The sequence below is a fragment of the Heptranchias perlo genome, chromosome 8 (assembly GCF_035084215.1).
Source record: "Heptranchias perlo isolate sHepPer1 chromosome 8, sHepPer1.hap1, whole genome shotgun sequence".
Classification (NCBI taxonomy): Eukaryota; Metazoa; Chordata; class Chondrichthyes; order Hexanchiformes; family Hexanchidae; genus Heptranchias; species Heptranchias perlo.
This window is the reverse complement of record NC_090332.1, coordinates 83,627,497-83,643,001: the sequence shown is the minus strand read 5'-3', so window position 1 is coordinate 83,643,001 and position 15,505 is coordinate 83,627,497. Positions and strand designations below refer to the sequence as shown.

The 15,505-nt window shown below is 41.9% G+C and overlaps 1 protein-coding gene across 3 annotated transcripts in view; it reads right to left on the bottom strand.

Annotated features, from left to right (window-relative positions):
• Window positions 1-15,505, bottom strand: part of plcb1 (phospholipase C beta 1) — a 646,154-nt gene that overhangs the window by 39,222 nt on the left and 591,427 nt on the right. Inside the window, exon 33 of one of the 3 annotated variants that reach the window (XM_067989434.1) lies at window positions 2,639-2,724. The exons of the other annotated variants lie outside the window; for them this stretch is intronic. Within the exon in view, the coding sequence (XP_067845535.1) occupies window positions 2,671-2,724 (54 nt within the window). The 3' untranslated portion in view covers window positions 2,639-2,670. The remainder of the gene's footprint in view (window positions 1-2,638; window positions 2,725-15,505) is intronic. 3 annotated transcript variants of the gene reach the window in all.

The window sequence follows — 15,505 nt, the reverse complement described above, 5'->3', positions numbered from 1 at the left end:
GTTGGAGACGCCACTTGACAGTTGACCTCACTCACCTTGACCACTCATGTCAAAGCATTGAACTTCTTCCTGCACTGTATCCATGTTCATGGTGCTATGCGGCTGGCATTGACTTTGTCCCCCACTGCCTCCCACTGCCTTTTGAGCATATGTCTGGAGGGCCTCTTGCCACTGTCCCCCCCCACCCCACCACGTGGATATAGAGTGGCCCTCCTTCTGTCCACCTCTTGCACCAAGGCCTCTAGTGCATCAGCAGAGAACCTTAGTACACGCACTCTAGCAGGCCTGGTACAAACTCGGAATGGCAGATTGGTGAAGTCTGGCATGCAGATTGAAGGATGTGGGATTTAGTAGTGCGCAACCTTTATTCAATGTTTTAAAATAACTCAACAGTTTGTAAACATTGGGACGGGACCTGCATCTGTGTTTTACGCGTGCTATGTCTGATCTCTGCTCAGACTCCATGCAGACAGCAGACTGTTATTTTTAGCAAATTACAGGCACCGGCCACCTTTAAGAGATTTTGGCTGGCTGTCAGTGGGACAGCCTGCCTTTAAGAGATACGGGCTCCCCCTGCTGGTGGAGAGTGCAAATGTCTTCGAATCCTCCTGTCAACGCAGGATTTCAACGCTTGGCTGAGCTGAGTGCTGAAGCAGGACGAACGTCTCGCCCCGCCTGCGACGGTAGCACCGGGCGCGGGTTAGTCGCGGTACCTGCGCCCGCTTTGTGGCCGTATCAAATTTAACCCCCACAGCCTTCGATCAAGTTTTTCATTCGGTGCTTTTGTGAATTTGCTGATATAGTCAGCTAACCACTGCCTCCCATGGAGGTCCATTCCATCCATTCACCACCCTCTGTGTATAGTAGTTAAAGCTGGACTCCCTCTTCGAAACATGAGGCTATGCCCTCTTCTTGTAAAATCTATGACTAAAATTTTGTGGGGGTCCCCACCATAACTTCGGTTGGAAAACCGATTGAACTCCGTTGTAGTTGTGGCAGGAGTCTGTTAGAGCCCCTGCGGAATTTCAGGGCCAGTGACATTCATCTTGTTTATACCCTTCTGGATTTTGAATACTTCAATAAGAGCGCTTTTTCTTCTCCAGTATAAATATTCTCAGCTTCTGCAGCCTCTCCTCATAACTCAAGTACCTAATCCCAGGTATCAATTTAGTTGCCTTTCCTGCACCCTCTCTGATGCCTGAATGTCTTTCTCATATTATGGTGACCAGAATTATACACAGTATTACATATGGAGCCATACCAGTGCTCTGTACAAATCCTCAATTTGTGCACTATTCCTTTCGCTATACAGTCCACAATCCTATTTGCTCTCTTTATTGTTGCTGAATATTGTGCTAATGGTCTCAGCAATCTATCCGACTGTACTCTCAAATCCCTCTCTCGTGTTCCTCCCCGTAGAATAATATCATTTAGTTTACATTGCCACTGTTTATTACCCTCTCCACTACCTCCCTAGTCACCCACATGGTTCTTATTTTTCTACTGGGTTTCTTTCCAATATACTTTGTATCAACAGTTGTATATTCCTGAAAGTGTTCCAGCTTCTGTCACATCATCAGCCACAGGCAAAAGTATTGTTTTATAAGCCATAAGAATAATGCTTCCTACATCATTCATTAGAGGTTTATATTGTCTGTAAAGAAACTAGAGTATATATACATTTCTTTAATAATGCAATAGGGGTGCTCTTTTGTGCCAGGCACTATAAATCATTAGGACAATGGGCATGAAGTGTTATACTCTATCAAAATGTACTGCCATCTGCTGTGATGAATTGACACTCTCAGTTGGTGCAAAGACAAAGTGTTTCATCCCCAAACCTTAATCAACATTCAACTCCCAAAACAAAAAGAACGACTAATATCAACTCAACCTAAAACATGCCTGCTATAATTTATTGTACAACTACAACAACTTGACAAATAAGCTGCAGTGTTAAGTCTCTAGCTAATCATTAACTAATTTATAACTACGTAATAAAATAAAACTCTGCATCTAGTTCCTGAATAAGAAAAGCGAATTGTGTAACAAATCGGCCCCTAACACAATACTAACATTTGCTAATGTTACCCAAGTTGTGTGAACACGCAGTCTAAATTACCCGATGTCTGAGGCCAAGCTCAAACATATATTGTACAATTGATATTTTAAAACTAGCGTCTAGTGAAACAAGTAACTGCAGCCTGTAATTGAACAAGTCCTCACGATGCCAGGGGACAAGCAAGTTACTAAGGCAACAAAATCATTCCCATTGGTAGCAGTACTAGATCATGCCCATTAGCAATGCTGCTCTTTAGCCAATCCTGAATTATTACCATTTTCTGTTGCTAAGCAGAGTCTACTGAACTTCCTGTTTTCAAGAAACCCAATGTTATGCTCGGATCAGGCTAATGGGGTCAGTGATTGGCAATGAGAATCATTTTTTTCTGAATCGTGGTAACAAATTTGGATGCATGCCGGTATAATAACACGATGATTTAACTGATATTTTCATGAGTGCTAGAGAAACCAGACACAATAATTTAGAAAACAAACTGATGAACCAAAGTAAAGGATTTAAAAAAGGAGTGATGATTGACTTTTGTGCACAATGATTTTTGTCTTTGTCTGTACTTACAGGGAAAGTAACACACAGAGCTCTGGGGGGTATTACTCATGAGCAACATTTTTTTCAGAGTATTCTGCCTCAATGTCTTGCAAATACTGCAGCAAAATGGGGAGAATGAAAATAATATTTATAATAGAAACATCATAGAATTTGATTGAAAACACATATAATATTAATTACCTTTCTACAAAACCTGCACAGAGAAATAGGTTAAATAGATTTGCATAATATAGAGCAAAAAAGTGGTAATTTCAAACACATCTCTAAAATATATTGTGAACTTTAATTATTTCAGACTGTATTACTTGAAGATCCCAATTTCAAATAGCTAACCATGCCACTCTGACTGGCTTCCTTTTGGCTCTGAAAGTAGTACGCCAGCTGTTTGTTTGCTTCAGATAAAGCTCGAAGCCTATTAAACATTAACTACATGCGCAAGTGCACTTGAAGTTCAAACACAGTTGGCAAAAATGTTTTTTTTTAAACCTTAATGACTATGAAATTCGAGGCAACGCAATGTTCTACTCAATCTCTGAACAGAAATGCCTCAAAATGTTTAGAAATTTGATTTTGAATTACTAGGGTGCCATCTGTTGGTACATCAATGTCACTGAAGTTTCAACGTCTGGTATTATAACCATGGATTAGCAACAGAGATCCCAGCAGTTCTGCAGCAACATGTTACCTGTCCTTTACTTTAATTGTTATCACAAAGCAATGTACTACTTTGCTGACAGCAATTATGTTTAAGTAACTTTGAAGTCATTTTTATTTTTATTTATGACTTGATTTCCTTTGCTAAATGATTGAAATGTTTACCGATTGGCAAAGGGGGGTATTGGAAATATTTACTACCACATCAGTTTATTCACTCAAACATTTTCCTTTTGTGTAAAAATGCAAGATTTATTGTTTTAATCTTTTTAATATGGTTAGCCAGTTGTTCTGAATAACACACATTGGCTTTTAATTTCCTGAACGATGTCACGTGTTCCTCTGATCCTTTAATCCCCTTCTTGACATACCTTCTTAAATCTAGTCCATTTAATATATAGGTTTGTTCAGAACACACAAAAGCTTGGACAAATATCCTAATGCACAGAATTGGGAGATTAGTTCAAGTCAACTCATTTGAGACACTGCATTTATGGAAAGGGTTTTAGCTCTTAATTCATTGTTTCTATGAGATGAAAAGCCTTTACAGCTAAAAATGACAATATTTTATGTTCACTAATAAAATTATGAACATAAAATGTGAAATACTCCATTAATTACCTTAGAGCTACAACTGAGATTAATTTCTTTATTGCCATTTTTGCTGCATCCAGAGTATTTGAGATGCGATGTTGCTAGTGTTGCCAGCTGCCAATAATAACACACATCTGGTCACAATGTGCTCCTTGTTCTGCCTCATGTCAGAATCAAAGTACAGTATAAAGACTGCCCACATTGATATGTATATACACACAAAATAATTTTTTTGTGTCAGCTATGTATTAATCATCCTATAACTAACTAGCTTCCATTATGTACCGATCTCTTTTACCTCCTGTTTAACTATTCTTTCTCACAGCCCTTATGTTCCTGCAGATAACTATCAAAATTCAAACAGATGGTAAAGGACAGGTAAAGGCCAGCTGGGCTATCGAGTCGGTCCCATCCTGGCATGGTGTGACTTCTGTACACTTACCACTATTGCCCCTTCCCTGACCCCCACACAACCATACAATCTCCTGGGAGAGGCAAAAAAAAACATGGGGTGGGGGGTGAGGGGGAGGAACTAAGGCCAATTTAGGAAAAAACTCTGGGAAGTTCTTTTCCCACTCCTGAATGCAATCAGGAAACTCCAGGAGACCACAGTGATTGGGTGACAGTGCCCGATGACCCACCCACCTTCTGAATGTAGATATATTAGCAACTTTCAGGAACTCGCCAGCTCCCTTTTAAATGATTGAATCTGCACTCGCTTTACATGGTGGCAATTTATTCCAGAGGTTGACGACACTGCGAAAAGAAGTATCTCCTAGCATTTAAAGGACTTGCATTTATATAGCGCCTTTCACAACCTCAGGACATCCCAAAGTGCTTTACAGCCAATGAAGTACTTTTGAAGTGTAGTCACTGTTTAACTTAATTTCTATGATTTTGTAATGTCTACTAATGTCCCCTGGTTTAGCTTAATCTTACCAGCTCGAATGGCCTATCCACTTAGACTGAGTCTAATCCTTTCATTATTTTAAAGACCTCAATTAAATCTCCTTGATGTCTACACTTTTCCAAAGTAAAACGCCTCAGCTCTCTTAGCCTGTCCTGATACCTGAGGGCCCTTAGACTAGATATCATTCTTGTGGCCCTTCTCCGAACTTTCTCCAGGGCTTCTTTATCTCTCACCATGGAGGGGACCTAAACTGCACACAGTATTCTAGGCGTGACCTGCCCAAGGCCTTACATAGAGAAAGGATAGTGTTTTTAGTTCTTAGGATTTATTGCCAGGACAATTAAATATAACAACCTATTTGCTTCTGCAATAGCCTCACAGCTTTGGACATGGACCTTTAATGACTTGTGCCCAATAGCCCCCAGGTCCTTCTCCTGCTCTGCAGCCTTGAGTACGCAACCCTGCATGGTATATTCATGCTTAGAATTGTTTCGACCTAAGTGCCTCATGCTATGTTTATCTATATTAAAAGACATCTGTAACATACGAACCCATTCCCCATCCCATCTAGAGCCACATGCAATCTATTTTTATCATTTAAGGTCCTTGCATCCACATGTATCATATTGTCATCTGCGAAAACTTGTGGATAGTTCACCCCATGCTTTTGTCCAGATCACCGATAAAGATGGTAAAGTGCAGGGAACTAACACCGATCCCTGCAGGACTCCACCAGTGACTTGAGTCCCACGCAGAACCATTAAAAACTTTTTGTCTGCGGGACGGCGACTCTTCGTACCACGGGATGGGTAGATTTCTTGATATCATCTTGATATTACAAAATCTTGATATTGCTTTAGGAACAGCTAATGTTTTGTTTTCCTAAGCAATAGAGACCCCCGCTATGAAACATAAACAGAGCAAAGCATTAACTTCCACACGTCAGAACAATACTGTATGATTGATCTAAGCAAATAACCCTTTCAAATGTTGGAAAATTTCCATGACAAAGGTTCAGGATGGTGTGCTTATCAATTTGCATCCCAGACCCTTGCATATACTTTAATGCATTTCCATTGCTTTGCACAACTACCAACTTATTCCCATACAATAATGGATGATTACAAGAAGAACTTTGATAGTTGTGGATCTGAGAGTCCTGAGTGTGCTTTTTCCTACCCCCATATTATCATCCTCTCTTGAAACCAAGCATGGAGGAGCCATGCTTGGCTCTGACAGAACAGCTGGTACAAACTTTGTTAGTGCTTCTCTGAAGTGTGAAATTTATGCCCATTTGTTGGGTATTCTCTAGAATGCCATAGCCGGGAGGTTTTGAGGTTCGGCTGGTGCATTTTTAAAATATCAGCACCTCCTTAGCATTTTTGCTTCAGGAATTTCCATTGTGGAATTTCTAGTAAACTCACTGAGAGGCCTGAGGTAAAACCTGATAAATGCAACCAGCATTGCTGGTGACAGAAAATCTTGCGTAACGTAAAATGCATCTTGTGTGCATTTCATTGCCTGAATCCGATTGTCCATCAATGGTAGTGTTAGGTCTCTTACAGGATCCAAAACAGTCCTGACCGCAGATTGAATCCAAGGATCAATGGGATGGTGGACAAAATCAATCCCAGTAAATCTGGTGTACTGCCATCCTCCTGTGAAGAGACTTCTATACAGTTCTTTCTCTATGGATCAAGCTACTAGGGGCTAGATTTTTGTCTTCATTGATGAGCGATAACCTGGCGGAGCGGGCTGCCCACCTTTCATAGAACCCGCCATATCCAACAATGGAATGAAAATCATACCCGTTCTATAAAGGTCGGGTGATCTGCAGTACAAATACAAATGCTTTTTGTCCTTTTCAGCCTCAGAAGCATTACAATGTTTACACAAACTGAAAACGCCAAGCAAACTGCCAAACTGTTCAGAATTTTTAAAGGAACTATATCTGAAAACTCCAGAGAGGAACTCTACAACCAGAAATTTTAGTTCCTAAGAAGGAAAACTATATACTAGGCTTCCCTTCCTAAGTTACGACTGACTTAAGGATCAGTTAGATTCAACACACTGAAGCACAAGTCTTTTTTAAACCCCTGCACAAATACCTACAAAAATGTAATGCATGATTCATTTACCTATGATGGCATCTCAATGCCAGATGTAGTGGATTGATAAAAGGTTATTGTATTTGGGACCATAAAACGCTGATGAGAATCGCGGCTGGCATTCTCTATTATTGGATACAGATGTCTGCCTCCAAGTCATTTACAATTGCACTTTCAAGCTATCAATTGCCTAGCCTTTGGCCTGCCATTTGCCACAATACTTCTGCAGCTATCGATCTGCTCAACCACTCCCTCACCTCCACCTTTGATCCCCTTGTCCCCAGTAAAACCTTCACTATCTCCCATCTTGGTCATCTCCCCTGGTATGGCCCCCATCTTTGCTCCCTCGTCCAAGGGACAACAGACTTGAGCTTATCTGGTTTAGCCATCGATCACCAGATCTGGCTGGAGAACAAAGATAACCCTCAGCTTCTTTTCTTCACTACCAACCGTCACCTTCAACTCCTCTCCCCTACCCCCTCCACCCTCATCTCGAACAACAGGTGCGGGGAGCTCGTACTTCCTTGTCACTATGATTGCAACCATCCATTCAGCTGTCCCTGCTGCGTCCTTTCCTTTCTATTGTCCATATATCTAAATTCCGCCCCCCCCCCCACACTCCCGTGTGCCCAAGTCCCGATCCCACGTCTTTCTCTAGTTTCTCTATCACCCCTCACACCCTCTCCAAGCTCATCTTGTCCATGACTCACCTCCTGCTCCCTTGACCCCATTCCCACCAAACTGCTGATCACTCAACTACCCTTCCTGGCTCCCACGCTAGCTGACGTTGTAAATGTCAAAAAAATCCACCCTCAATCCCTCTGCCCATGCAAACTACCACCCCATCTCCAATCTCCCTTTCCTCTCCAAAGTTCTTGAACTTCTTGTTGCCTCCCAAATCTGAACCTATCTTTCCAGCAACTCCCTGTTTGAATCTCTCCAATCAGGTTTCCAGCCTTGCCACAGCACTCTACCCAATTCCATCCCCCTCCCCAGCTACTGCCTCAGGTTGAACCAGATTGTTCATTACCTCGGCGCTCTATTTAACCCTGAGCTGAACTTCCGAGCCTGTGTCCTCTCCATCACAAAGACCACCTATTTCCATCTCCGTAACATCACTTACCTCCACCCCTGCCTCAGCCCATCTGCTGCTGGAACTCTCATCCATGTCTTTGTAATCTCCAGACTCAAATATTCCAACCTCTCCTGGCTGGCGTCCCATCCTCTACACCTGTAAACTTCAGCTCATCCAAAAACTCTGCTGCCCTATATGCTATCCTGTACTTAGTCCCACTTGCCCATCGCTCTTGTCCTCACTGACCTACATTGGATCCCGGTCCCTCAACGTTTCCCATTTAAAATTCCCATCCTTGTGTTTAAATCTCTTACTGGCCTCACCCCTTCCCATTTCTGTAATGTCTTCCAGTTCTACAACTTCCCCAGGACTCTATGTTCCTCCGATTCTGGCTTCCCTTCACCCCACCATTGATGGCCGTGCTTTCAGACGTCTAGGCCCCAGCTTCTGGAATTCCTCCCTAAACCCCTCCACTGCCCTCTCCTCCTTTAAGACCCACCTTAAAATCTGTCTCTTTGACCAACTTTTGATCACCTCTCCTAATAATATTTTTTGGCTCAGCGTCCATTATTGTCTGATTATGCTTCTGTAAAGGACCTTGGGACTTTTTCAATGTTAAAGGTGGTATGTAAATACAAGTTCATGCTGCTATTTTTGACCTACTAAGTGTCTGATGTGCATACCATGCCAAGATGTGACCTTGAAGCATTTGGATCCTACACACTGTGCAAAATTCATTCCAGTCTATAATTTCCTCACCATAATGCAATTGGAAGGTTTGAGCATCACTGTATGAAACACCCTTCTGTTGGGTTCTTGATGTTAAAAATACATTGTTATTATTGCTGTGTCTCTTAGCAATTGATTGTTTCTGCACTTTTTTGTTCTTGTTGGACAAAGGAAGTTGCTGAGACTTGTTGGAGCCTTTCTGATAGCTACTTGATGCCTGTATTGCATCTATTGTCAGTGACTGTACAGCTGCAATTGTTAGAGAGTTCGTTTGCATCCAACTATAGTCCTACAGGAGGAAGAAGGAAGGAGGACAATCAAGCTGGACAAGTGGATTGCTCCTTAGATGTTCCACTTGGATATTTTCCTTTGCTGATACTTGTGTATACATTGCCACAGTCTTTTATCTGGATGTGCCTGGAGAAACTTGCCAACTACAATTCCTTCAAGATAAAACTGGACCTGTTTCTGGCTGGGGTGGAGATTACCTCGTTCAAAAGGCAGGTACTACATATTCGGCCACAGTGATCTCCTGGACTAGTTTCGATCGCCTAAGGGGATCAGAGAGGAATTTCTCAGACTTTGTTCCCCCAAATTGCCCTGGTTTCTTATCTTTTTTTTTGCCTCTCCCAGGAGATCACATGATTTTGGTTGGGGTAGGTAGCATATATATTATGATGCACAGGCTATTGCAATTGTGTGGGTCAGGTTGGGTGGACCAGAGGGTATTTTCTTGTCCCTCATTGTTCGTAAGTTCGCACACTTCTACCGTCAGACTTGGAGACCAGTTCCAGGGACAGCTCTATCAGTGGACGTCAAGGCTGCAGCTACTTTAAAATTTTGTGTCATGGTCCTTCCAGGCAAGTGCAGAAGATTTCTTGTCACATCTCCCAACATTCGGCCACCAATTTCATCAAGCAGGAAACTGATGTATTGTTAACCAGGGATATCACCACATCTTCTGTGGAATACAGCCAGTAACAAGAAAAAGCCTTCCACATCTGGGTGGCAGGACTTCCACAAATTCAGGCATAATTGGTTGTACTCATACGGTCGTTATGTCCCTAACCTGAAGACAGCAACATTCTTAAACTTTGAGAGTTACCGTTCCATCAATGTACATGACACCAATGATGACAGGAAGTGAATTATGGACATGAATGTGTATTTCCCTGGCAGCTCCTTTAATTCATTCATCCTGCAGCAGTCAACGTTGTCGGCCTTATTTGGAGGGGCCAGAAACACTCTAGGGCTTTTGGGGGAATGAAGAATATGCCCTGCAGCTAAGGTGTGCCCAAGAACAAGAACTCAAGAGAGGTACTTGAGGCACAGGCATCCATGAGGGTCATATGGAACACACCTTCAGCATTCTCAAACAGCAATTCCCTTGCTTGGACTGATCAGGGTGAGTTGCACATTATGGTCCAGTCAAGGCCGGTGAGGTGATTGTTGTCTGTTGTGTCCACCACAATTTTGCTCTTCAAAAGGGGCCTAATGATGGAGCAGCCAGGCAAAGAAAGATAAGAAGAAGAGGAGGAAGCCAATCACAAGGAAGAAGAGCTGCCTGCTGAACAAATTACCCAGATCGCTACAGTCATCAGACAGGATTTAATTGCTGAAACCTGTCAGTAATAGCCTTTTGCATAAAAGTCCTTCCCACATATGCCCAAATCCATGCCACATAAAGTCTTACCTCCATTCAGCAAAGCTGTATATCGACACTCATGAATGCAACCTCATTTTCCCCTGAATCAGCCGCATAACAAAAGAATTGTCTGGACACATTCTAGTACCAATCAATGCAACAGTTAATGCAGCTTTGATTAACTGTTACAGTGTGCTTTACCCCAGTGGTTCCCCTTTTGTTGAAGTGTATGATGTGTGGCTTTTACTTCTGAACCTTGTGATTCTTGTAAGAGGAAATGAGATGGTTGACTGCTGGCCATCAGTGCTTGCCTCTAGGATCTAGTCTCCACCCAATTCCTGCTGCTGGGTCTGAAGAACAGCTACTGATGAAATGACTGCTTGGACTTGGATAATCGCTGATTCCATTGTGGTCATGTGAGTGGGGTGGCAGGGAGTTTGGAGTGTGGTATTGCCCTGAGAGACATCGCCATCATTTGTGCCAACTCTTGACATTTTCCTGATGTGGGGCACTGTCAGCATGGCCAGAGATCAGGGTAGGAGCAGTGAAGTAGTTCAGTCTTATCTTATGCTATCTCAATTTGATTCCTCAACGTGGGAAATCCTAGCTGTTGTAGATTGGAGCTCACTGTCTCCATAGCACAGGTCAAAGCAGCCACAAGAGAAGCTAAGCCTCAGCTCAAAACCTTGTCTTAGGATGCTCTGCTGAAGAAGGCCCTGAAGTGGTCATTATCTATGATGCTCTGCAGCTCTGTCAAGCAGTCATGTAGCACTGCACAGGTGCAGGTTGCAGACTCCTCCATGGACACGGTCAAACTATTCAGGTAGCAAAGCTCAATGTCATGTAACTCCATGAAGTGTTGATGTTGTGCTACCAATGAATGTTTGTAGGCAGGCTCTGTGAGATTCAGATATCCGAGCTCAGCAGCTAAACGAGGCATTGAGTTGGCCGTCTGACCAAACAAATTGCAAATCCACCTGCACTTCCTCCTCCTCACTTGTGCTCACCAAGCATTCCCTGCAACTTGCTAACAGACCCTGAAGTGGATATATCTGTGTTGGTGCATATCACAGTAGGAGTAGATTACGCTATGTGCTGTTAACTGCGAGGTTGAGGTTGCACAGTTGGCTCGACTGTCTCTTACTCTTGGGCACCTGGAGAACCAGAAGAGCATAATTTACAATGTTTGCAGTAAGACACCCCTTGAAACATGGCTGTACATGGCAAGATATTGCAGTGTGTTACACTGAAATGCTTCATTGTGGGGCTGTGTGTGAGAGAATGAATGAGTGATAAGAAGATAAGAAATGAAAGGCAAAGGATACTGGACATAAGTTTGGGGGAGCCTCTGAATCCACCCTTCCCTCTATTACCTCCACACCCATAATCTCAATTGCCCTCTCCTCATAAGGAGTCAAGGGATGTTGCATTGATAACCCCTCCCTTGTCTTCAAGCATTAATTCTTCTTACGTGCAGTCTTCTCCTGCAAGCAGATATGAAAGACACATATGTAAGAAGGAGGATTGTGTAAGATGAATTCTACCAAAGTGCCTGGACAACAGCCACCCTATGTGAGGGTGTGAACGTGCAGCTCTAAAGAACCTTATCCCGGCATTGCATTGGTACCTGATACTTGATCCCTTTAATGGCCAATTAAGTGCAATGCTGTGATATTGCAAGATGTTACGGTGAAATGGTAGATATTAAGCATGCCTGTGCATTTTGAAAGATCAGTATCTGCCAATGTTTCCTGCATTCTCCTAGTGTTGGTGCACCATGATTACAGTGAAGAGCAATAAAGGAACCTGGCAAGATAACTTATTAAAATGTTATCACATGGTAGCACACTCACCTTAAAACCTTGCATCAGCCAAAAACTTACTCCTTCACCAGTTCCCAGGTTCAGGTGAAAGATGGGTCTGCACTGATGTGCTGCATCACCCCTTATGCTACCCTGGTGGTGCTCTTTGTTACAGGGTGGCTTTCTCCTCCAAATACTGCCATCCTTAGCTGTGAGACCACCTGAGGAGGCATGGTCTACAAAACCCAGTGGATGAATAGGGCTTTTATGCCCTCAACCAATTTGCAGCCTAAAGAGGAAGCCAGCAGTACTTTAAGAGCTGCTGGCATAGAAAATCCCATCCCCCGATCATGGTGCACTCCCAGCACATCATGTATTGCACGTTGGAGTGCTGGCGAATTGTGCTGAATGAACTGACCTCACATTACTGGACGTGGTCAGTCTTTTGGGATATCCCTGCACTGAGACCATTGATGGCCCCAATGTTAAATTATAAAGAAGTCAAACGATGTCAAATCTGAAGATGTATTACCTAAAAGGCTTTGTTCAGTTAAGTGGATTTGATTTTCCTGTCCTAAAAGAGAGTTATTGTTTCTTTAATTGCTGAGGCATTGTTCACCAATTATAAGCTTTTATCCATAGGGTTGCTTAGAACAGAGAGATTATGGTCTGCATTCTGTTAGCTGTTAGTGAAGCTGAATGGTGTGAGAGTTATCAATTTAAATGCTAATCATATCTTATAATTCCTTTAGATTAGAAGCAAACAGCAAAATTAAATAGGAATGGAATGCTGTTTTATTTAATTAAACCCTTGGTTCTAAGATGGAATTTGAATTGGTGCTTGTGACCCAGTTTCTCCTCTCTGTGCTGGAGTGCAGATATCTTACTTATGTCCCTTTACATTGGATCATTACAATCATTCTAATATTTAAGCTTTTGTTCAATATAGGTACAGTCGTGCAACTGGCAAAATATGGATGACTCCAGTAAGGTCTGGTCTCAAGAACGAGTAGAATGGCAGTTAAATCCAATGACCACTCCCTTTAATATTATTTTTTTCTTTATTTAAATGAAAATGTGGAAAAACATGATCAAGTGGTCTTGTCCCATTAACTAGTCTTTTCACTTGGACTGTTGCAAATTTTTAAATGGAAATTGATCCATAGCATTCTTGCTACATCACAAAAATGATCTAAAATGCACCATTCCCAAAATACATTGGCCCCGAAATTCCATGAGGTTCTGCCAGTCTACCGCCATAGCTCCCAGGAAAACGACGGGGACCTGGATGCATTTGGTCGTTTTTGGGTTGCCTTGTAAGGGGCAGAACCTCCATCTACCCCTTAGAAGGCAAATGATGAACATGGGGCAGAGCCTGGGACAGGGACTCCCTAAGGTGCGAATTCCCACTCCTCAGGCTGCACAGGTACCTGGGGGATTAGTGGAGGTGGGTACACTGAATGAATAAGAGCCAGGATTGTGACCTGAGGAATGTTGGGGCCATTGTGAATTGCCCCATAATTTAAGTTGTTTGAGTACATTACCATTGTGTTACTTAACATTGCAATGATGCACTTGTGTTACATTGCACAGTGAAAACTCAACTCAATGTCAACAGAAAAAACATTAGATCAACTCTCCTGTATTAACTATTTTTAGTTTCTATGCTTTGTAATTCCATGCTAATTAATAAAATGCCCTCATGGGTGCATCTTCTTTGATTAGGGATCATATAGTAATATTTTAATTCCCAGTTTTCCATTCTGCTAATAGTGAAGTGATTAGAAATGCAATTGTGATCTATAAAATGTAACAAGACTGAATGGATTAAACACTGTTGTGTCGTTCAGAATCTGTGCAGAATAAAAATGAACTTCAAACTTGATCACCTGAAGAGCACTCAAATGCTTTTATCTCTTGCACAACAGTAACATTTCACTGTAGAACCTACTCAGCTCAAAAAGATCAAAAGAATCATGCCGTTTTCTACATCTTTTACAAATGGACTTTGACATTTTACAGCGACATTATTAATCTATATTCCAAATTGTTCCTGTATTCTAACCACAATTTCAAATTCATCACAATCAGAGGATAGGGGAAGGCAACTACCAGTCTTGTGCACAGCTCATATGAACAATAATCGATAATTACAATTAACGTTATTAGAAAAATTGAATGGCATTTTTATTTCTAAACAAGCCAGTGTATTTGAAAGGGTGGGATGGCATATGGCATTGTGTAACACAAAAGCATATACAGAAGCTGCACAATTGCAGTTGAATTTTTCCAAGTTCAGACATCTTGATACTGTACATTGGAATTACACAAGGCAGCACAATGGTCAGTTGATAGCATTGTGTAATTGTATCCATGAATTTAAAAACATTAGAAGTAGGATTCATTCTATGCATGTCATTTAGTTCTATAACTACTTCTGCAATTTAATAGCTAGTAAAACCAAATTACCAAAAAGGTATGCAGTCACCCAACTTGCTGAAGTGAACGTACAATATTAATCATAGAAACTTCTGCACAGAAGGAGGCCATTGAGAGACATGGTTGCCGAAACTGATTTCAGTCACTTAAGTGGAACCCTGAGGGACATCAGAGAAAGAGACCGACATTATCTTTACTGAATTAATTTTTGGCTCATGGAAATGATTGAGCTGCATGTGCTGCTTGGAACCCTCAGTCCAGCAAAACAAGAGTGTATAAACGTCTACGGAAAATTAATTAAAGATAAAACTAAGCTGGCCAGAAAAATAATTTATTGAGGGCAGCACAATTCATTACCCATTGATTAAGACAAGACCACACAGCCGCAGTGCACGTCATTTGAGTCAATGGTCAGTTGTTTCTCAGTTAATCTGTCAAATCCAAATGGAAGTGCCATCACCCAAGTGAAATTAATCTGCACTGAATATGGTAAGTACTTTGTGTCTTATTCGTATAATTCCCCACTCCAAAGGATCAAAATACGGCTTGGCTATTAAAGCTGACAAAATTAATTCAGGATTCCCTTGATGGTACTTTGAATGGCCATCAACATTATGTCAAACCAGAAGAAATGTCGATCCACTGAAGCATGTTTTAAGGCAGTGTATATCCAAGTAGTAGTCAGTTATTCACACCAGGCACAGAATTATATGTTGTTCTGTTTCTTTTCCCCATCGCCAACTTTTTTCCCTCCCATCCCCCCCACTTATGAAGGCTGAGTGCGTTCTAGTACCTCACCCAAATGCCCATTACTCATCTTGGAGGCTTGAAAATGAGTACAAGCAGACTATTTGACATATCACTCAAGCCCTATCTCCACGCTTAAGCACTTCCAGCAGGAGTCGCTGGATAACATTTAG